The sequence below is a fragment of the Aulonocara sp. 'chitande type north' Nkhata Bay genome, linkage group LG12 (genome assembly GCF_057382095.1).
Source record: "Aulonocara sp. 'chitande type north' Nkhata Bay isolate Kocher_YH1m ecotype deep benthic linkage group LG12, A_spYH_male_GT1.1, whole genome shotgun sequence".
Lineage (NCBI taxonomy): Eukaryota > Metazoa > Chordata > Actinopteri > Cichliformes > Cichlidae > Aulonocara > Aulonocara sp. 'chitande type north' Nkhata Bay.
Genome location: NC_141355.1, coordinates 26,048,571 through 26,071,185, shown reverse-complemented (window position 1 = coordinate 26,071,185; position 22,615 = coordinate 26,048,571). Strand labels below are relative to the sequence as shown.

General features: G+C 43.6%; 3 protein-coding genes and 1 long non-coding RNA gene across 5 annotated transcripts in view; 2 read left to right on the top strand and 2 right to left on the bottom strand.

Moving 5' to 3' along the window:
• LOC147317572 (zinc finger SWIM domain-containing protein 6-like) overlaps positions 1 to 1,012 on the bottom strand; it is a 48,629-nt gene extending 47,617 nt beyond the window's left edge. The window contains exon 1 of the mRNA XM_086314655.1: positions 474 to 1,012. Within this exon, the coding sequence (XP_086170781.1) occupies positions 474 to 906 (433 nt within the window). The 5' untranslated portion in view covers positions 907 to 1,012. The remainder of the gene's footprint in view (positions 1 to 473) is intronic.
• LOC147317570 (uncharacterized) lies at positions 153 to 15,623 on the top strand. The gene is made up of 3 exons (XR_015131857.1): positions 153 to 1,437; positions 12,623 to 12,756; positions 14,572 to 15,623. It is a non-coding gene; the product is annotated as an uncharacterized LOC147317570 (long non-coding RNA).
• Positions 4,668 to 8,508, top strand: smim15 (small integral membrane protein 15). The gene is made up of 2 exons (XM_086314662.1): positions 4,668 to 4,744; positions 7,353 to 8,508. The coding sequence occupies exon 2, from the start codon at positions 7,380 to 7,382 to the stop codon at positions 7,602 to 7,604; it is 225 nt and encodes a 74-aa protein (XP_086170788.1). The 5' UTR covers positions 4,668 to 4,744; positions 7,353 to 7,379; the 3' UTR covers positions 7,605 to 8,508.
• On the bottom strand, positions 8,293 to 22,605 carry ndufaf2 (NADH:ubiquinone oxidoreductase complex assembly factor 2). Of its 2 annotated transcripts, none has more exons than XM_086314660.1 (4): positions 15,563 to 15,767; positions 13,742 to 13,831; positions 12,674 to 12,714; positions 8,293 to 10,509 (listed from the first exon to the last, which is right to left on the bottom strand). In XM_086314660.1, exons 1-4 carry the CDS (start codon positions 15,750 to 15,752, stop codon positions 10,264 to 10,266), a joined length of 567 nt encoding a protein of 188 aa, XP_086170786.1. In that variant the 5' UTR covers positions 15,753 to 15,767; the 3' UTR covers positions 8,293 to 10,263. The 2 variants fall into 2 exon arrangements, with proteins under 2 accessions (XP_086170786.1, XP_086170787.1); XM_086314661.1 differs by lacking the exon at positions 15,563 to 15,767 and adding an exon at positions 22,379 to 22,605 and having other exon boundaries at positions 8,294 to 10,509.
• Positions 22,606 to 22,615: the final 10 nt, after the last annotated feature.

Genomic DNA, 22,615 nt, shown 5'->3' with positions numbered 1-22,615 from the left:
AGGTGTTTGGCAAACAAAACAGAAGCACTGTGGCTTTAAATCACCGTCCCTCCCACCCTTTCTAAATATCGTCTATTTAGCCAGCGGTGAAAAGATATAGGGGGCTTTTGTCTGCGTACCCATCGGTGGGGGCATGGAGAGCTAGAAAGACACAAAAATAGGAACAAAGTGCTAAGCTTCCAATTGGGATGGCTGTGGGCCATTCAATGCGCGCAGCTCAGTGGGTAAAAACAAGAAGAAGTGGGCTACTATTACGGGCTTGTCTGAAAATAGGCTGCTCTCACACACAGCTATAGGGTAGACTGGTGTGGAAATACCCTGCATTGTTTATAATAGACGAGACTAAGGGAGGCAAACACGAGCCCTTTAAAAGTCTGGCATGGCTCCAATGGAAAAGGCAAACCGTGCTAGTTGGGTGTTTTGTTGGTTATATGCTGTTTCCCTGCGTTACTCTAACGCTATGGTCCACTCACCGACTTGCAATACGTTGTCCACCCAGCCACCCTCCAACAGAGTGACACCCCGTAGGAAAGGCAGCTGGGTCTCGTCATTATTGTCCCCGCTAGTTCCACTTTCCTCTCCTCCAGCGTTGAAAGAGGAATACATACAGATTTCCTTCTCGCTTCTCGGGAAAGACCAATATACGATCCTCCGCTGGACGGGCTCCGGGATCCTTTCGAACCGCTCCTCCACCCTCTGGAACGGCCACTTCTCCGCGACTCTGCGAGCCGCGATATCGAGCAACGACTCGGGGTTGTGCGTTTTCCCATTTCCCGACCCTCCCGGAGCGGACCCCGCGCCGCCACACAGGACACCTCCAGCCCGCTGCCCCTGCCTGCACGCCGGGTTGTAGCCGGGCCGGCAGCAGAGCCTCTTGGCTGGGGGCTGCTGGACTCGCTCGGCCATGTTCGCACCGCTTCCAACCTGAAGCGCAGTTCCTCTCCGATCATATAAACGGGATAAGGAAGAGAAAAGGGCAATCTCGCACCGATTGTTTGCCGTACATGGAGAGACTGCCCTTATTTGGAAAAGTGGGCGGAGCTTGTGAGTTCAGTGAAGTCCTTTGTGTTGTCAAAGTAACCGGATGGGCGGGATCCTGGAGAGCTGCCAGCGCACGAGTGGCGCTATAAAAGGAACTGGAGGCGGAATTCCCGAACGTCGGCAAATCCTTTGTGAAGCTTTTCGGGAGCGCGAGGGTGGAGCCCCGGCGGCCGACGGCCTTTGAAGTTTCCTTCTTATTTGAGTTTAAAGGCGGGGACTTAATCCAGGGGCGGCCTCGCAGTTTCCCACAGGGGTAAAAGGGGGCAAGAAAACTGACTTTTTTTTCCTTTGGAGCCTCAGCTACCACCCCGGGCTCCAGCTTCTTCAATAACAACTTGATCGTTGTTTTTGCGGCTTTTTAGTCCAAAAGTGGTTTCAGCTGTCAGGCCGCAGAGGGTAAGAACATATGAAGGTGGACATGCCTGTCCTCTGTAGTCACATCAGCTCTTATATGGTGCAGCCAATTGACAAGTAATCATATGCACTCATGAAAGACAAGCTTTTTGCCTATATTATTTATTTTAAGGGGCGACTCTATTGATTTTTTACTTGGAGATCAGTATAATTGTTGCTTGGATACATAAAGTCTGAGAAAATAAGTCCAAAAGTTTGGTTGCGGTAACTTAAGATACTACCAGGTATACGGGTCAATGATGCTATCAAGGTAGTGTTTTTTAGAGTTCTAGTTCGAAGTAGAAGTTTTATCCTGGGCACCGATGTAGTGGTAATTTGGGGCTTTTAACAATTTCTTTGAACTTTTCTTTTTTCCAGGGTGGAATGATTGCACTGCATGAATCTTTGAAGACTTCAAAACGACAAAAATTGTTTGCTCAAGTTTCAGTTTGTTTTGGGTTTTCTCTAATCCACACAGGGTCAAAGTAAACATACAGGTTCAAATATATTCATACACTCACATCAATATTTTAATAAGTGGTTCTGAAGGTTCTACAGTGCCTTTTAACTTGACGATTCCAAGCCCTATTGACTTTCTTTGTCTGTATCAAAAGGATTTGTTTGACACAGCAGTACTCAAAACTATAGGAAAGTCCAAGGTCCTCAGTGAAGATCTAATTTAAACAAGTTGGGAAGGTCTCATAGGGGAATTTCTAAACAACTGCAGATGATCCAATGATGATCCAAGATCATCAATTCCAACAACTGTACATAAGCACAAATTATTCAGACATGTCAACACTTTGTCGAGGACTGGAAAGACCCAAACCGCCACCCTCAGATGGCAGGAAATTTGTTAGGATGTTCAGAAACAACCCAGGAACCATCCGAGGCTCAAACCTGCCATGAACTGGAAACTGCTGGAATACCAGCATCACTGCCCAAAGTGAAGCCAGTTTTACATCACCATGGACCACGAATGCACTGACAAAGAAAGAACTCCCTGTTCCAAAATCTATAGACTGAAATTTGCAGCTGCCTACATGAAAAAGCAAGATACCTTCCGAAGAAAAGTTTGATGGTCAGAATAAATAAAGATTGAGCAATTAGGCCACAATTACAAAAGGTAGGTTTGGCAGAGTAAAGGTGAAGCTTTCAAACCTATTCACTCTCCCAAGCATGGTGGTGGTAGCATCATGTTCTGGGGATGCTGAAGGTGACACTAGTACATTGCACAAAGTGGAGTAGAGTAATTAAGGAGTGCAACTTCCAAATTCTTGAAATTCACCTCAAATCACCAGCTGGACAGTTAAAACTTGCATAGAATTGGGTGTTCCAACAGGACAATGATCCCAAATAAATCAAAACTGGTTTTGGAGTAGATAAATCAAACTCTGGAATGGCCTCTACAAATTCTTCCAAGAAGAGTTGTGAGATATCCATAAAGAATTATACCAGAAGCTTGTTAACAGCTACCAGAAACATCTGTGGAAGGCGTTGAGGGGCATTTCACAAAATGTTAATGGAATTAATCCATTAAGGGGTTTGGCCCTGTGTGGATTAGTAACAATTCTAAATAATTTCAAACTTATGCACTCAGTTCTTGTTTTTTATTCCACCCTGGGAAAAAAAATACAGTCCAAAGAAGTCATTGAAAGCCTCACATTACCAAGACAGCACCGGCCACAACTGTAGTTCTAGATAGCTATAGGTATAACTTTTAGGCTTTTGTGTGTTTTTTTAAAGTTCTCATAGCCATCACGTTATCTTCTTTTTACTCTTTCCTGTATTTCAGTCTATCATTCTGCCAAACAAAAAAAGGAAAAGAAATGCTAGAAAATTCTCATAGGAGAGCCAGACCTAGTGTGTTTCTTTCTTGAAACACTTATGACACATGGATTAGTGTAGCCAGTTAACCACAAACTGTGGTACACTCATTTTTACTGGCCCCCACCCTGTCTGTTGATAATGCTAGTTCCATGTCTGTGTGTCATGAAAGGGCCCCCCCAATTTTATAGGGGTAGAATACTCATCAGGGGTTAGGGTGTGGCTGCTGTTGCCCCCTGGTTTTTCCTGTATGATGAGCCACTACAGAAGTTAATTGTTATAAGCAAGTAACAAAGAAAAGCTGCCAGGTTGGGGTATGTTTTTCTAAATTGTCTATAAAAGTTGGCTCAAAACTACACTGGTATACCAGAATGTGTGTTTGCAATGTGTCTGCCTGCCGCATGTGTTCCCAGCTGCCCCTCTCATTGCTCTGTGAGTAAGTCTAAAAGGCTGGCCTTTGAACTGCTCTGAAAGTGATCCATGCCGTATGGACGGAGCAGATGTGGCCTAACCTGATTTGGTTTCAATACTTCCCCACAGGAAGTTCACAAAGCCAGCAGGTCCTCCTTTGTTATGTTAGTCATCTTTCTCAGAGGGTCAATGAAGCCTTTTTATTCTATTTTATTTTAACACAGTTATCATTTGCTTTATTCTCCAGACAGAACAGCTCCACACACAATCAGACATTTCAGCTTTATATATATATATATATATATATATATATATATATGTGTGTGTTTATAAATTGTTCTATATGTCTTTATTGCATAGTCTGCTGCGTTTCCGTGTTTCTTTTGAGCAATTTGATACTGATGGACATAACAGGCAACCTCCAACTAGAGTATAAATAAGGTAATCTAAACTAAATGTTCCTTAATTTTCTTGAGAGCAACTGGCAAATAAATGTATTAAATATATTTAGATTTTAGAGTCATTCCTATAGCTTGATGGTACAGAGGACTACATATCCCAATAACCAAGGAATCTCATCATGTCCAACCACAAGCGAGAACTCATGGTGCATTCAAATAATACTGATTAAGTGTAATTTCGAAAACTTCTAGCGGGGAAACAGAAAAAATTACAAATTTCAGACAATTTCATACCCTTTTAAGTAAAGATAAAAAAAAACATATTAAGCTGGAATTACAATTACGTTCTGAATTATATTTGAACGATTTGGCTTGTTCTACATAAGTTATACCGGTGCATTTTTGGTATTGACGGTCTGCAAATGCAACACAGAAGGGTATTTATCTTATCTATATTTAGATATTTATTTATATTTGGCATCTAATATTAGTGAAAGTGTTACACATTTAGAATAATTCATGAATACAAACAAAAACCAATGTTTTTTTCTTATTTTTACATTTTGCCGATATCACCTGAATGCCTCATTGCCACACCAGTTCCACTTCCCGGAACAAGGAGGAGCTGGGTAGTTTATCGCGGATACAAACACAAATCTCCGTTCCTTTTGGTAAGTTGGTGTATTTTGTGCCACTCTGAGTTTTATCAGGACTGACTGTTTTGAAAACATAAATTAGGCGGTTTGTTGCGTTCATTTAGACGGTCGTTTTACTGTTTAACCGAGAGTAAGTGCTCTTGTATCGAAAAGTCAGGCCTTAATGCACGGGTGGGCTAGCTAGCGGCAGTAGAAATGAAACTAAATGTTTCATCCGCGTCTAAGAAATGCATATCTGTTCCTATATGCATACACATTAAAATCGCTCGCATAACTTGATGTCTTAAGGTTGTAGCTAGAGACTGTGGTTAGTTGGTTAGCTAGTTAGTTAGTCGTTGGTCATTAGCTGCTTGTGTGCCGCTGGTCGGAGCGCTTTACAAATGACTCCTGTTGAATGGCGCCCTAAATCTTTTCACTGTCGTAGGGACGATACACGAAAACTGTGGGAACGAAAGTCTTTGGGGGTAACTTCAGTTATCTAACAGATCATCTAAGTCCATTTGACGTTTTTAACTGTAATCAAACATAAAAAAAAGACTTCGCTATACTTCCTTGCTCTGAATGATCCTTTGGGGCTAACTACAGCCCAGCTGGTCCGTGTGCAATGAAAGAAGTGCGCCTCTGTTGTCCTCTTATTCATGGCACTTGGACAAAGTTAGTGACTGTGTTTGGGTAAAAGGACCGCAGTTAAACTAATAATAATGTTGTCATTGCACATGTACAACGAAATCGGGTGCAGTGCAAAGGTCTGGGAAAAAAGGCTTGAAAGTATTCCCATTGTAATTATTTATAAAAAAAAAAAGTCTATAAATACACACAGAAATTTCTAAAAGTAATCATAAAAAAGAAGGTAAAACACACATATCACACATGCAAAACAATTATCTTACAAGGTTCGGTTTCAGCAGTGTTTAGTGCTGTTGTAGCTTTTGGGTAAAAGCTTTTTTCTACATGTTTGTTCTTGTTTTAAATGTACTTAAACATCTGAGGACAGCAGTTCAACAGTGTCCAGATGGATCTTTCAGATGTTTTGGCAATATTATGTTAAACAAATGTGTAAGTGAGGTGTTCTTCCACCAAGATCGGACATGCTTGTGAGGATCAGCGACTGTATGGTCCATGAGACTGTATGGTTCCAGTTTGATCTGATATCAAGCTTAGGATTGCTAAAGTAACAGAATTAGACTTTCCTCCTTATCAGTGTGTTAGAAATATTTAATTCTAGAACTTGCATTTGTCTCACCAGCATTGGATCTCTTTATTTCTGTTTAAATGTCTTTACTTAACTCATTAATGTCTTGCTGTCGTATCCGGTAAGACTTATCACTCCCTGCAAATATGTGTGGTGTGTACACATCCTCTGGGAGCCTGCAGGTGGATGCTGGGAGGTTGTGTTTGGTATATGACAGGAGAGTGAGACATGTTTTTGTGTTATAATGCAGTTGCTGCTTGAACACCTCCCAGGTTTCTCTCCATTTATTCAGTTCTAGATTTTTTTTCTTGCTACAATTTTAAAAAGTACCTCACATTGTTAGGTGATATACACTGATCAGACATAACATTATGACCACCTAATATTGTGTTGAGCACCCTTTTGTTGCCAAAACAGTCCTGACCTGTTGAGACCCCTGTGCTGTGGTATCTGGCATTAAGATGTTAACAACAGATCTTTTAGGTCCCGTAAATTGCGAGGTGGGGCATGGATTGGACTTGTTTGTCCAGCACATCCAACAGATGGTCGATTGGACTGAGATCTGGAGAATCCACAGGCCAAGTCAACACCTCAAACTCGTTGGTGTGCTCCTCATTACATTTTTCAAGCAGCATTTTTGCTTTGTGGCACTGCACATTATCCTGCTGAAAGAGGCCACAGCTGTCAGAGAATAACATTACCATGAAATAGTGTGCATGGTCTGCAACAATGCTTAGGTAGGTGCCAAAGTAACATCCACCCAATGTTTCCCAGCAGAACATTCCCGACCACTGGTTCACCACCGTTCCTTCCTTGAACCACTTTTGATAGATACTGACCAATGCAGACCAGGAACTCCTCACAAGAGCTGCAGTTTTGGAGATGAACTGACCCGGTCGTCTAGCTGTCACAGTTTGGCCCTTGGAAAAAGAACTCGCTCAAATCCTAACACCCGCCCATTTTACCTGCTACTAACACATCGACCACGAGGAGACGATGTTCATTTATTCCCTAATGTATCACGACCAACAACACGTCCCATGATGAAGATGTAATCAGTTTTATTCACTTTACCTGCTAGTGGTCATAATGGTATCCTTGATCAGTGTATTTACTAGTTAATACAACAATTGGTTAATCTTACCTTTCAGAAAAATGAGATGATATCTGTGTTGATTTGAGAGTTGATTGTAATGCTGCCAAGTTACTCTTTGGGGAACCAACAGTTTACAAACCAAAGATATATGATGATATAAAAGAGCAACTAAGACTATAACCTATAAACAACTTTATATTTAACTTTCCTTTAAGTTCATTCTGAAAGTTGTCCATAAAGCATACTCCCCCTTTTGTAATATTTGAATATACACATGTTTTGAGTATGACATGTCGCACATATTCACAGCTTTCTCTCGTGGCCATCTTTCTCAGGTCTGAGCCTCATCGTTCCTGAACAGGATGATCGACGTGCAAGCATGGGCAGAGTATGTGGTGGAGTGGGCTGCCAAAGACCCCTATGGTTTTCTCACAACTATCATACTGGCTCTCACCCCTCTCTTCATTGCCAGCGCTCTGCTGTCCTGGAAGCTGGCCAAGATGATCGAGGCACGTGACCGCGAACAGAAGAAGAAGCAGAAACGTCAGGAAAACATAGCCAAAGCCAAGAGGACCAAGAAAGACTGAGCTGGCGAGGGCTAGGATAGGGGCATTGCAAAGGACGAGCAAACCATCACGCTCGCAGGCCTCCTTTTCTAAACAATGACACGGTGCCCTTCCTTCTCCCAGACCTACTCTCAGCACAGGGCCACTATGCCTCATGTCCAGGGTAGGAGGAGGGACGCTGGCCCCACAGACTTAACAGTGCTGATGGACAGTACTGCCCTGAGGAAGCTTGTCTCAGTGGGACTTTGGTCAGCAACAGCACAGTAGTCATCTGTATAACGTTTTTATACAGTGACCTGCTGTTATATCGTGCAGCTGTTGCAACACCTTGCATTCCATTGTTGGCATCCCCGTTTTGCTGAAATGATGACATAATGAGAATAATGGAACTTTTTAAGCTTGATAACTTGCAAGCTATCCAAATGATTACTTTATGATCAATAAAATTTTCATGGTTGGTAAGAAAGCTTCCTTTTTTTGGATTTAATATTATGCTGTGTACTTATTTACCCATAAACACTGAATCAGAGGGCTGGTAATAAAATACACTACCACAAATTCAAAAAAGTAGGCTCGCAATGTTCAGTAAGGTGACAGCAAGTGCATTTAAGGGTAATACTCCTGTATGTGCAAGGTCTTATTGTTGATTATGGAGTTCTAAAATATAAAAGCATCAAACAAATCAGCATGATCTGCGGTACAGGAAGGTGAAAAGTAATATTTAACAGGTGTGCCTTTATTAAATATCAATTTAAAAATAGTAAACCAGGATTACATATTAAACAACTCGTGTTTCATGTACTGTATGCTTTTAATTTGGATGCAGACCTTTGCTCATTTTATTAGACATTTTTTATTTTTGTTTATAAGTAGAAAGTGAACCTTCGCTTTGATTCAGTGTTGTAAAATAAAACATTCAAAAGTCCACAGGGGTTGGTATTTTTATGGGTGGCGACTGGCTTTGAGTACTCGTGAGCCTATAAAGAGGCAGTCAAAGCAGTTTAGTGTAACTGTTTTCTATTTCTTAGTTTTACTTCCCTGCGTTCAGAGAACTGATGTCTCATGACTGCTTTTAGAATGACAGACATGAGAAGGAAGACTGTTTTAAGCTAACAGTCTTCCCCTCTCTCTCTCCCCAATTTCCTGTCCATCTCTACTTAGTATCCAATAAAAAGAGCAAAAGTATATCTTTGACCATTTCAGAGGATTTTTAAAAAATTTGGTAAGCCACTAACCACTAACTTTACAATGAATCATCCAAGCATTAAAAGACTCCTATAACTTTAGGGATGAACCACTGTTGTGTCTACACATAACAAAGAAAAAAAAAACAATTTCAAATTGTACCTCTAGGCACTTTATTACTAGCAGCCTGTCACAAAAATACATCATTACCATTTCTGTAGTAGAATCTATGAAAACTGCCAAAGACAACATGGTTTGTAGAGGTGTAAAATAGTATTTTTGCAACAACAGGGTGACAAATAGGAATATTTTGGCATGCTGAGCAGTTTGCCCTTAAAGAATCTGGACAAACGAAGAAGTGACAGCCTTAAACAAAACTATCTATCGAAGATGATCGGTATCTGAAAGTTATGTCCTTAAGAAATGGGGGAAAAAAATGCAGCAAAGATCTGACACAGATGCAAAAGTCTCATCATAAATGGTCTCAGTGGAAGGGTGGCTGTGAGGAATCTATGCTTAAAGAGAAACAGGAAGAAAAGGCTGAGTTATTCTACAAGAACTAGACTGAAAATTCAGTGATGAATGCAAATTTGACATTTTTGGGTTAAATCGTCATGAGCATTGTACAGAGGAGGTCAGGAGAGAGATACAACAGTGAACATCTACAGCCATCTGCAAAACACAGCACAGGCTCTGTCATGGTTTGGAGCTGCGTTTCAACCACTGATGTTGGAGATCTTAATAAAACTGATGGAATTACGAACATCAGATTATGATCCTCCATGCAATACCGTTGTTCAGCATGAAAATCATCCCAAATGCATTTCAAATGCAGTAAAAAATATACGTGGATAGAAAAAACACAATGGAACACTATCAGTCATGGATTGGTCTCCCCAGAGCCCAAACCTCAATATTACTGAAGCAGGGTGGGATCATCGGGACAGAAAACAGAGCAAAAAGCAGCCAAAATCCAAAGAAGAGCTTTAAATGTCCTTCAAGAAGTATTCCTGTAGAAATTACAAGGAAAACCTGCCTAAAAGAGTTCAGGCTGTTCTGAAGAATAAAGGCAGGAATACCAAATATCGACTTTTTTGCCTAGTTTACTGTATTTTTATAGGTTTGCACATTTCAGATAAATTGCTGCATCTATTTCCCAGTTTCCCAGCAAAATAAAGAAATCAGGAGTAGCTCAAGACTTTACACAGAACCGTGTCTGCCCAACATATACTGTCAACATAAGTGAGAGAAGAATGTCTTTAAATCCATAAACTGCAACATTATTATTATTATTTGTGATCTTCAAATCAATATTCTGTAACAAAGAGACAACAGTTCATTTAATGTAACCACATTTAATAATTATACTTATTTCACTTTCCTGGTAACGTAAACACCCAAAATTTATGGGGACGTTGACGACATTGTACTGGAAGGAATTTCCAATATTAAATCTCAAGTAATTTTATTGTAGGGCCCCTTTTTGTTGATTGGATTAGTCTTTCTTGGAAGTGGGCATCCAGGAGCCAGGCTGGAACGTGTTTGCAGTGCTGGTTGGTTCCTCGTTGAATTCTTGCTTGTCGAAGCTGGTGGCAGCTGCGTGGCCCTTGGCCACAGTCCTTGCTGGAGTCGCCACCAGACCCTCCTTGTACTCTTTAGCCAGCAGAGCCCGATCTTTCTCCTCCACCTCCTTGGCTTTTGTTTTTATCTGCTCCCTGTTGGATTCGTTCTTCAGCAGCTCCTATAAAATGCACAAACATACGTGGATACTCAGGGTTTCTGCAGCCATCGTCAAATTCTAAGACATTTTCAATACTGCACACAGTGCAGCTGAACACCATTTTAAATGTCACAGAATAATGGAAATCCCATGAGGATATTTCTGACTAATAATAATAATAATAATAATAATAATAATTCAAATAATACTTGTATCAGTGGTTTCTAGATATAGACTATAACAATAATAATTAGAAGCAATAATTCCCCTGACCAGGACTCAGATAAATGTCATAAGCTTATTCATTTATTATATAATAATTTACCCTATTATGCTTTTAGAGAGGCTGAGGCTCCAGGTTTTGTATATGGATAAGCAGTCTGAAGTCTGGGGGTCAAGCTCAGACTTCAGACTGCACTTATGTCTCTGTTTCTTACAGTTTTTTTTTAATTCTCAGCTCTCTATGATGTCAGCGAGAGCAGGTATCCTGGATGCAGTGAGTTTAGGCAAACAGCTCTCTCTTTAAGCCCCAGAAGCCCCAAACACTTTTAACGTTTACTTGTTTGCAAGCAGCAACCAATCAGAGGAAAGCTGGCTTTAACAAAGGAAATAGATTAACTTCAGTCAACATTTTCAGGACTAGCTGACTAGCAGTGTTTTCTGCAGGTTTCAGCTCAGTGAAACTCAACAGAGAAAGAGAAGATTAAAAATAGACCACTTCTGCTTTGTGAATGTATAACACTGCACTCTTTGGAACCTCTTAACAATAAGTTACAATGAGCTCCTGAGATCACGAGGGCACGCAACATCTCTGACACTCTATCCATTTGCATCACCCACCCAGCTGGACATTATCTGATTGTGGTGTTGGAAATCTTGAGCTGGCAGTTTCGTGAAGATAGGAAAATCTGAGTATGTCCTACTTGCTGGAAACTACAAACTCTCCTGCAAAACTCAAGCGGTGATAATTTCCACTCCTTAATCGACTATCTCTGTTTCGTCTTAGAGCGTCAGCTGCTCACCAGTCAAAGTTAAAGGAGAAATTAAGCTGCACTGGGAAGCTTCCAGGAACAAATGTGTGCACGTGTCCAGTATGAAGTAGGGCATTCAACAGAAGAATAACAAACGTGTTCAGTTAACCTGGATTGGTCCAATTAAACCTGGTTAAAAATGTAGTACTTGGAACACATCGGTAAGCTAACATGACAGGAGACATTCGCAATATAAACCACTCCATGGAAACAGTTATAAACTGGTCACAGTCCACTGGTGGAATAGTTACCCACTTGAGCCACTGTTAGTGTCCAGTGATGTTAGCCTCGCCCTAGCTCAAGGAGCCAGAAAGGAAGGGAGGAATGGGCATAATGCTGTTGTGTGCTGGCTGAAATGAAGGACTGGAAAAGAGAGGGGAGAGCTGTGGCCAAAAAGCCCTGCTTTGGGGAGGGAGACAAACATACTGAGCTGCTTTTCCAGCCTGTTAATGACAGGATTTAATCCAATCAATTTATGTCGGCTTGGACCGGGAAAAGAGGGAGCGTGACAAGGGGTAGGGTAATGTGCGGGGAGTGAAGCCTTGGCCACATCAACACTGTCCAGCTGTCGATGGCAGCTATTGGGCAGACGCGAGGCAGAAAATTGGAAGAGAATGTTCTGGCAGTAGAGGCAGGGGATGGCATTGGCTACTGGCAGGCAGAGTGGACAGAGAGATAGAAAGAGTGCCTGGGTATTGGCCTTCCAAGGGATTTCCTATAGACCTACATTTCACAGGCCAAATAATTTCCAGCATTCTCACATTTAAAGAGCAATAAACCCAGTGAGAGGTACACAAGGGGGAAAAACTGCACTCCTTCACCATTCCCATATCACAGGCTGCCAGAAATAAAACACAAAAAAGGCGAGATGCAGGCTTCTGCTGGAAAAAAAAGGAGAAAGAAAGTAAACTAGGACATGGTGTCAGTGAGCCCCTTGTTCAGAGGCTGATTTTGCTCTCAGCCTCACCATCAATGCACTTCAGCTGCTGTTTATTTTAACACCTGTCCCCCAAAGTTCCCGGATTCAGTTCGAGACTGTAAGATAAAACAAATCAAAGCCTTTCTCCTTCCCATCTTTGCTTCTTTCCCTCCCTTGTAACCAGTCCCCCAGAGTCCAACCATCAGCACAGTGGGGAGGCTGGGTGGAGACGTACCTCGATGGAGGGGGGCTCCTTCCGTCTGCCTCGGATCCAAGCTGGAGGAGAAGCAGGAGGAGGAGAGAGCAGAAATAAGACGAGTGAGAACACCCACACAAACATATGCTGCACAAACACAACCTGCAGTCATATTTAAAAGCTGCAACTATAGCATCACAGAGTTTCGGGGGCACTTCAGTAGCTCAGCGTAACTACCGGGTAACCAAACTAGCTCGGGGACTGTATGCGGGGGTTTTTTTTGGTTTGTTTTGTTTCATTTTACTTAGCACTCTATAGGGAAAACATCCAGAGTTATACACATGGCAAACTCAAAACACTAATACTGCTTTAGTGTAGGCAGAACAGGGCCATCGGGCTCTGCATCTCAGAGGGGAAAGAGGGGATCTGCTCTGATCTTTGAATTTGAAAGCACACACTCTGTCATTCTTCATCAATACCTCTGTCCTTCTTCTTCCTCCCGAGCAGAACTGTGTCTGTCTGTCCCCCCCCACACACTTCTTCTTTTTAAGAAGCTCTATTTTGGCTGAGCTGGCTGCACAGCACAGAAGGGTAAAGGGAGCCAGCAAGAAAGAGCGAGAGAGATTTTGTAACTCTTCCTCCAGCTAGCACGGGGATTCTGGGCCTCTTTTATCCCTTTCTTATTTGCATCCTGATGAAAATGCATGAGGGATGGGGCGAAGCAGGATGAGGGGTTTAAGGTGGATAAAGCCAGTCTGAGACAGAGGGAACAGTTTGTATCCAGTTGTAAGAAATTTGAAACACTATTTTATGGTACGGTTGTATAACACCAGCAGAAGGCATCTTTGATAAACTCATGAATACCCTTTTCACAACCCCGCCCCCCAACTCCATCTTGCAGTTTGGGGGAAAAGAAAAAAACAAATCAGTGGATTAGCTGAGGCCCCAAAAGATGCAACCATGAATATGTCACTCCAGTTTATTTGTGCAGCACTTTTTTTTCCTTTTAAATAAACTCTCCCGGATAGCTCTTTTTGTAAACACTGCCATTTATCCATGTTAGTGATAGTTAAAATATGTAACAGTGATGCTACTGCCCAGACTTACCGTCCCACTCCATCGGAATGCTGCCTTCCATATATTCATATTCTTTAGCATTGGCTGCTTCTACTATCCGCTTGGCACGGACAATCCTTCCTGGAAAAAAAAACAAAAGCAAAGAAAAAAAAAAAAGACAGCATGAGGAAACAAGAGTGAGATAGAGACGCCCAACAACGATGCATACAAAACGCGAAACAGGACAAACACAAAGCGCAGACACAATGCTCTCAGTCTCCTGCTCACGCAGACGCACAGATACAGACAGACACACAAATACGCAGAGGGATGACAGCGCCGTGACAGGCCATGGATGATTACCTCGCGGCCCTCGGGCCCTTCTCCTCAGATCTTGCTGAGTGGCTCTAAATCTGGGCTAAGCCTTTATGCAAATCAGCCTTCCTTTAAACCAACCAACCACAGCCCTCCTCACTGACAACCTCTTCCAATCACAGCTCTCCGGCTAACAATGCCCTCCAAAATCAACATCAAGCCGAGCGGGAGACAAAAGAGGTCAGATATGACAGAGAACAGGAGAGGCACGAGCTGCGTGGAATATTAAGTGCTCCTTTCCCTATCTGTATACAGCACAACGCTCGCTAGCAGCAAGGCCACCGCCAATTATTTTGGACAAATCTGCTGATTAGACAAGTCGGGCTGGCACACAATGACACGGAGATGGTGGCAGGAGCAACGGAGAGTGATATAGGCAGAATAAGAGAGAGAGAGAGAGCAAGAGAATTTAAAAAAAAAAAAAAAGACCCAGTTGTGTATGTCTTTGGGTGGTGCTACAGAGTGTCACACAGTGTTCACTAATAACAAGCGCTGTGTTTCCATAGTTTCTCCTCACAGGTAGCCGGGTGTCTATCCTATCGCTTCCATCCCTCTGAGAAATGATGAGGCAAAAGAAAGAGGAGGTGGAAGGAGGGAGAGTGATGATGCATGGCAAACATGGCTAGAAGGAGAGAAATGGATGGGCAAGGAAAAACAACACGCTCCAAAACACAGACAATCTGTCAGGAATCCATCACAGTTTCTCCGCAGCTGACTGGACATGGACAAATGGAGGCAACCACCTCCATGCACACTGCAGACTGATGGCCTTAATGTTTACTTCAGCCATAACAGATAGCTATGGCACTGGGATGGATAAATGATGACATCCTGGAAATAAAAAAAGAGAAGAAGAAGAAGAAAGTGTCGACTGTGTTTTTGCTTCACTTGTGTCACTGAAATGTATTTGTCCCGCTCAAGTTCGTTTTGGGGAAGACAAAAGCATTTTTCATCCATGTTCCCTTCTGTAATTACTTCTTATGAGGATGATTCCTTTCCATACTTTATCCAGCCTATATAGTAATCAGGTCATCTAATTAGGCTACTATTGCGTTGGTTCTGCCTTGGTTCCCACTAGATTGTCACTATAGGGCCCCACAGGCTCCAGTTTTGCAGCCTTATTTTAGTGGTATCCAGGTCTGACAAAACACTGCATACTTTAAACACCCCAAAACTGCAAAATAGGCCCAGCAATGTGCAAAAAAACATTGTCACTTATTTACATTCATGCCTTAAAATGTCTTCTGAGAAATACTTTCCTCGAAACCCCCCCCCCCCACACAAAAACAACTGCCAGCAAGCAAAAATGCTGTGCTCTCCGGGCAATACTGACAAATGCATTTAACAGGTATGCTAATTATGAACAGATCATATCCATATTTGCATCGGGTGTGGGTGGCAGCAGACAAAAATGGTACAATTATATTACAGTCCCCACAAGCAATGTGCTTAGCTGCAGCTAATGCCTGGCTAATAAGCATAAAGAGAGGCACCCACTTTGTCTCTCTCTGTCTCCATCGCTCTTCACTGGGTTGCATCCTCCCCCTTTACTCTCCGTCACACTCCAACATGGCTGTCCTCTTGTCTTGTTGCTTTTTGCAGCCCTTCCACCACAGCCTTTATCCCCGCATTTAAATAACAAATACAGTATGTACATATATTTATGAAACACGACCGATCCTCCCATCACATACGTGTTGGGTGGAGGTGTGTCAGTCTGATATGGTGAATCTCCCTCTGTAGGTAATCGCTGTTCTTGTACGGCTATGAAATGAAACATGCACAAACACAGAGACACGGGCCATAGTCATAGTTCTACAACAGCTGATATAAGAACGCAGTATTAGAACTACAATTAGTGCATACAGCCTTACTTTTTAATTAATGTATCATAACCAAACTGCCAACAACAATAAAAATGACTATATTTACAAATCATCTCTTTTCATATCATTCATATTCGTCTGCGTTTGTACCTAAAATATCTCAGTTATATATCGTTAGTGTGAGCTTTACTGGAGTCTACAGACTTTAGGATTCCTGACACATACAGTCATCAGACCAGGTGTAAGCCATCTTTCTGCTTCGCACTTCAGCCTTGCACACACCTACTCCCCCACCTTTAGAGAGAGCAAGAGAGCGGTGGGAGAGAGAAAGTGAGGTATGAAGGGTGTTGGGAGCTCTCCATCTCGGTGGGCCCCCTTGTGACAGGTCTGCCTTCTCATCACTCACTAGGGGAAACCTACTTACCAGTCAAATGCGCACAACCACGGACGCGCGCGCGTACGCACAACTGGCTGGAGAGCAGGCAGATTAACCTGAGGGACAGGAGCGAGGACGCTGCCTCTTACTGTGAAGGACAAACGCAGTGCTGCGTTGGAGAAGGGGAGGGGCCACCGGCAACAGGAATGAAATCCCACTGCATAAATATTCATGAGCCATCTCACCTGTCTGAACGCAACTCATCTGTGAGCCTAGCTGTGGAACCTGTGGGGGAGGGATGGGAGAGGAAAAGGAAGGAAGGAAAGAAGGAAGGGAGGTGACAGAGGGGGGTTGCTGTGGCAGCCACACTTCAATCCTTCCCACTCGTTAAAATAAGACATGATGCGCTCCGAGGGCTGCTCTTTGAACCCCGAACACACCCCGCTAAACTCCATCACCTGCTTCAACACACACACACACACGCACACACCCAACTTCACACATCAGCTCCCAGGTGAGTACCGCTGAGGGCGACCTGAGAGGTTTTTCACCTCCACAATGTCATTCCAGGCATCTTGCGCTGTCGCCTCCACTGCACACTTTTCTCCCGCACTCCGTTTTTCATTACAGACGCGGATGTCAAGGGAACGCACTTCGATTTGCAACATCCGGGTAATGAGAGTCCTTTAACGTAGACAGGATGCAGCTGAATGAGCTCTCTGCATCTGACCCCAGCTTTGTGGGTCTGAATTGTAATGCAGACTTTAAAAAAACTGCAGACTTTAAAAAAAAACTGCAACAACATCTCAGCAGAAAGAGGCTTGTTTTTTTTTGTTTTTTCTCCTTCCACTCCTTGTGCTTGTGGGAGGCGAACCAGAGATTTTTAGGCCTGGTTCAGTGCAGAAACAAAAAAAGCCACCCTGAAGCAGCGAGCAGTATTTGAGCTTCGTTTATTCCTCTCCGTGCTACTGGAGAGGAATGGGGGACCAGTACGTGCATCGTAATGGACAGCTTTATGAAGATGGAGTGATCCGATAAGCTTCAGGGATACAAGGGCAAGCAGGTAACAATATGGACAGCCCCCACAACTCCCTCACTCCAATTTCTTTCCCTGGGAAAAAAAGATGGAGGGGATGTGTGAGGCCTGTAACCATGGTTACCCATTAGCCCAGAGCCAAGTGATGCAGGATGCGGTTTAGAGGGAAAAGGCCAGTCGCTGTTTTGCATCAGTTCAGCTGGGAGGAGGAGCTTAGGTCTAAAGTAGGCTTCCTGCCGCTGCTTTCAGTTCCATTCAGCCCTCGTTCTGTTTGTCCCTGTTGCCGTCGATCCCGCTGAGGCTTGGAGCGCCTCACTGCAGGAACAGGGGAGAACAACTCATATCGAAGTAGTAGCGCTTTAAGAGGAATACTTGGATTTCCCCTGTGTTTTTACTTTTAACTAAAAGCTTAAGGCTAGTGGAGATACCGTGGCCCCGTCTGCCCAAGACCACCCAAATTCAAGTTTCCTTCCTGCCCAGTGGTTATAAAAAAGGAATGTAGTGAGCCAGGAAGTCAGCGTCCTTTGTAAGGCTGTGGAGCGGCATGGAGCCCCTTGCTACCTCAGCGGCTCCTAAGAGGCCCATCTGTGTGATGTCCATACACCAAGCTGTCCACCCCTTTCTATTCACCCGCATCACTCCCATCCAGCCCTCTTCCTTTTCCCTCCATTGCACCTTGAGTCCCCCCACTGTTTCTCCGCGTTAACCTATCCCCACCTCCCCTCTCTCCCCCTCTATCTGCCCGCCTGTTCCACCCACTCATTTCACCCTCTTTCTGTCAGGATACCCTTCTTTCACTTTTACTCTCTCCATTCTCCCCACACTCTATAATTTCACCCCATATGTCAGCTTTCCCTTTGTTCTTCGTCACTCACTTTCCCGTTACCCACCTTCTTCTCCACCCTCCGCGAGTCTCCCTCGCCCTTATCTTTTCTCCCATACTCCTCACCTTATTTCTCTCTGCCTGTCTGCTTTATTAAAATATTCTGAATTGAATGAGCAGTGGCAGGCTGCTCGTGCGCTGGCCTGTCTGTCAGCCTTCTTGGTTGAGTTTCTGACCGACAAAGACCCCCGAGGTGTCAAAACACCTCGCTGGCTATCTTACCGCGCAGAGCTGTGACCGTGCTGGATGTGAATCACATCTGGGTCATCTGGCAACATTTCTTTAAATCCATTTTGCTGTCTTTCTTCTGTTGGCAAGATGTCCGTTTGGAAGATGTGAAAACAATGCAACTGACATTCAGACTTAATGTATTACAGATACAGTCCTACTGCAGATAGGCAGTGGTTAATGGACCTGCGAAATGCCACTTAAACCCCTAATATTGGATGGAGGCCCACTTGAAATGTTCCGCCATAGAAAATAAATGTTCCCATCTCTCATTTTCAGCCTCTATCCTTTCAAATGCCTTTTTAATGAAGTAGTTAAGCCACTCCATGATGTACAACCAGATACACATACAAATACACACTTGGCAGCCATTTTTAGAGACATTAAAATGCCTAGAAGGACCCTGCCAGTATACACCAAGATGAGCTAAAGCCTATAATGATTAAACAACCTTCATTTAAACTGCAAGCATTGCAAAGCTGCTCATCAATTAGCGTGATTTACTGTGGCGTCTCTGGACGTAGCTGCACCGTGGCAAACGCTGACTTGGTGTCCTACTCTAGGGTAGACCTTCCTTCATCACACCCTGGGGATGAGTCATGGCAGAATAAACAGCCATTTGGACCCTCGTCGCTCTCCGCTGTGACTCCTTTCCGTGGAAATATGCGGCTTGAATCAACGCTCTGATGACACACAGCCATCTGTTGTTATCTTAAGTGTGTTAGGGCATGAAGTGGAGAGAAAACACACAATGGCAGACCTTCTTCTTCTTCCTTTTTTTTTTTTTAAATACAAAGCTGATAGTACACAAAGTGTGTAGCTGTCATTTCACTTAAAGACATCCACACACAATCAAATACGCGTACGCCAGTGCAAAAAGCGCACACCTCCTCCCTCGGTCCCCAGAGTCGCCCATCCTGAAATAGCAGAACTGAGGCCTTTTCAGTTTTTCACTTCATAGAACAGAGCTGGGGAATCAAATAAATAATAGACAAAGAAAGAGGGATAGTGATAGGACGACAAGTCAATGCATCTTTTCTCTGCAACAGCGTGGTGCACCTCTGAATCTCTTCCATTCTCCGTGCAGCGTAGAGGACCAATAGATTAAAACTGCATGGCACACACTGCGAAAATGAATAGCGCTAAAAATACATCCTTTTCACTGAGACATGAAAGGAAACTGCCTTTCCCCTGTCCAGTATTGAGCAGCCATTGATTCCAAGACAAAGGCTACACCTCCTCAAAGAGGTAAGAAAAATAGCAATCATACAGGCAATTATTTTCAAATGTGCCTGCAGCGGCCGATAATGTCAGTGCGCCTCTCTTACTAAATAAAGGGAGGGAAGGCAGGCGTCAAAGCTGCAGGCCCACTGCCGAAGACAAATGAGCCCATCCACAGAATGCTTTGCTTTCATCTGGGCAGCATGACATGGAGCCCCATGCAGCGTGAGGAAGAGCCGGGCCCGGGGGAGAGATGCACACAGAAAGAAAGAATATAGATTCTCTATTTAGCTCTGTGGAGACAACACCGAAGCAAAGACCTTCTAAGACCAATGGCCAGATTGCCAGTGGCTCTCTAGTAGCTCTGCCACAGACAACAATCGCTGGGCCTCCACAGCCTATAGCGCATTTCTTTCTATGAAGCAGCAGCACACGGTAGGCCTTTATAGCCCAACCTTTTTTATAAAGACAGAGACTCTCGCTCTTTCTCTCTCAAGGCAAGTGCTTCAGACCCAGGCTCTTTCATTTTGATGAAGAGCAGCATCTGAGGAGAAGGGGTTAGAAAGCTCTCTGCTGGGTCTAACCCTCCTCACTGCTGAAATACTCCAGTGTTTTGAATAGAAATCTTCACTGGAAATACTTCAAAGGAGGAAAAATCCAGTGGCAGCGATGAAAGGGAGGGGCGAGGGAAGGAAGGGCTACGTGAACGCAAATAAGAAGGGCAACCTAAGAAGAAGTTGTTGAAATCAGATAGGACAGATGCACACAAAAAAGACCACCCCTGGCTGTCAGGATTGCTTATGCCCCAGATTTCTAAAGATAACAGACTGAGAGAGAGGTAGAAAATGGAACCAGGAAAGCATGGATAAAGGTAGAGGTGGATGGAAGGAGCACTAGGGGTGAACAAAATGAAGTGAAGATAATGCCGGAGGATGACCGCCTCACCTGCATCGACTGCTACTCATGTGCTGCAGTGGAAAGCCCTGCGGTCCATGCCTAAAGAACCTAAAGCCCCTTCTTGGCCTATCAGTTTAAGATCAAAAAGAGCTCGCTTTAGCGAGACATATGGACTGAATAATGTATCTGCTTTAGTTCCACAAGGCTGGACAGGCTGAGTGCCAGAAATAAAAGGAAGCAAATGTGTCTGCCATATATTCCTTTATGTTTATTATGAATGTATATATGAGACTGTATACGTGCCTGTCTGACAGTCATGATGGTGTCTGCTAGGTACCAGTTTTCCTATAAGCCAACTAGCCTCTCTACTCTGTCAGTCATTGTGATGGGACAGTGAACACTTTTTCCTGTAGCGTGCCAAAAAATGGGCTGCTGTGATGTCTCATTTGAATAGTCTGACAGCCAGGGGTAGAGAAGCGGCCTTGTAATGAATTATAAATACAAGGTGGGTGCAGGTTTCCCCGCAAACTGCTGAGAAAAGGTGAAGCACAAAGTCAAGTTCAGTCGAAAAAGAAAGCAGGCTTGCAACCTGCCAGGTATTCGCTCCTCTTCAGCAAACCAAAAAAACGCAGACAAACAAGCAGTTCGGGGTTTTTTGTTTTGTTTTTACAGCACCTCGGTGTGTAATGACTATTCACCCGCTGCAAGTGAAAGAAAAACTTTATCTAGCCTGTAAAATGTGGGACCAAGAGAGGGAGACAAACACAAGCTTGTGTAGGAGAGCAAATCCTGCTCACATGCAGTGATTCTGGAAAAATCCTTTGGAATCAATAAGCCAGATGTCTCTGATGTTTTCTAAGCAATATCAGTCCAAGGGAGACAAAGGTCCTGCTCTGTGACCTGCAAGGCATGTTGTTGCCCTTTTAAGTCAGTCAGAGAGGGTGTGAAGGACACCACTGGCATCCCACAGGCCTGACACAGTTCTACTGCTTGGCTTGAGCATTACATACCGTAGAACTGCCACGTCTCAGAAGGGATATATGACCTTATAAATCCTCACCACAGAGTTGAGTAACAATTTCATCTGCAACAGTGGAACAGCCAAAAACCTCACTGCACTGTCTGCCTCGTCTTCTTTTATGTCTTCTTTCGGCCGCTCACTTCAGGGGTCACCTCCATTTCACTCTTTGCCTAGTAATCTCCTCTGTCACACCACCCCTCAAATGAGATCTCACTACACCATCTTGTAAACCTTTCCTTTCACGCTTGCTGCTATCCTTCTATCACAAATCAACCCTTGACAGGTGCCTGCACCCACTCCACCCTGCCTGCATTCCCTTCTTCACCTGTCTTGTCCACTGTCCATTGCTTTGCATGGTTGACCGCAGGTATTTAAACTAATCCAGGTATTTAAACCTCATCACAGAAAACTTCACTGCCAAAAAACCTTAAATGCAGTTACTGCAGCATGGACGTCTTCTTTTTCTTCTGCTTCTTTCAGCTGCTCTCTTCAGGGGTCATCACAGCGAATCATCTGCCTGCATCTCACCCAATCCGTAACTATCCTCCACTGTCAACACATCTTTGTGCAGGTCCTCCTTCACTATATGCATTAAATCTTCCATCCAATACGACAATGTTGTTATTAAGACTAATACGCCATCTAGTGGCAATCTTATGACACTACAAGGCTAACGTGCATATGAAAAACTCAATACAGAGAAAGAAGACATGTCACATGCATTGGCACTGAACTAGCATTAATAACTATTTAAAAGTGAAAGAAGCAGTAGTTAAACAGTAGTTAAAGCTGTAGATGCTAATGTTAGCACACATGTTAGTTTACCTGTCCATGTCTTCTGCTCTGGGATTAAGTAATATTTGTTCCCCAAATGATCGGTCCCGACGTGCTCGCGTACTACTCCGAAGCCACGCCGTAGGATTGCAGCAATCCTGCTCATCTTATAGGGTTACCCAAAGCCCCTGTGTGTGAATATGTATATATAAATATAGTTTAATGCAGCTCTATCCGCTGTTTGTCCTCTCACGGTGATCGTTTATGTAAGGGTTCATGGGTTGGGAA

Coding starts and splice junctions, on each gene's coding strand:
- smim15 (XM_086314662.1), top strand. CDS start 7,380: ATGATCGACGTGCAAGCATGGGCAGAGTATGTGGTGGAGTGGGCTGCC.
- ndufaf2 (XM_086314660.1), bottom strand. CDS start 15,752: ATGGGAGGATCGGTCGTGTTTCATAAATATATGTACATACTGTATTTG. Junction 13,832..15,562: donor TGGAGACAGAGAGAGACAAA/GTGGGTGCCTCT, acceptor TTTTTTTTCCAG/GAAGGATTGTCCGTGCCAAG. Junction 12,715..13,741: donor CATTCCGATGGAGTGGGACG/GTAAGTCTGGGC, acceptor CTTCTCCTCCAG/CTTGGATCCGAGGCAGACGG.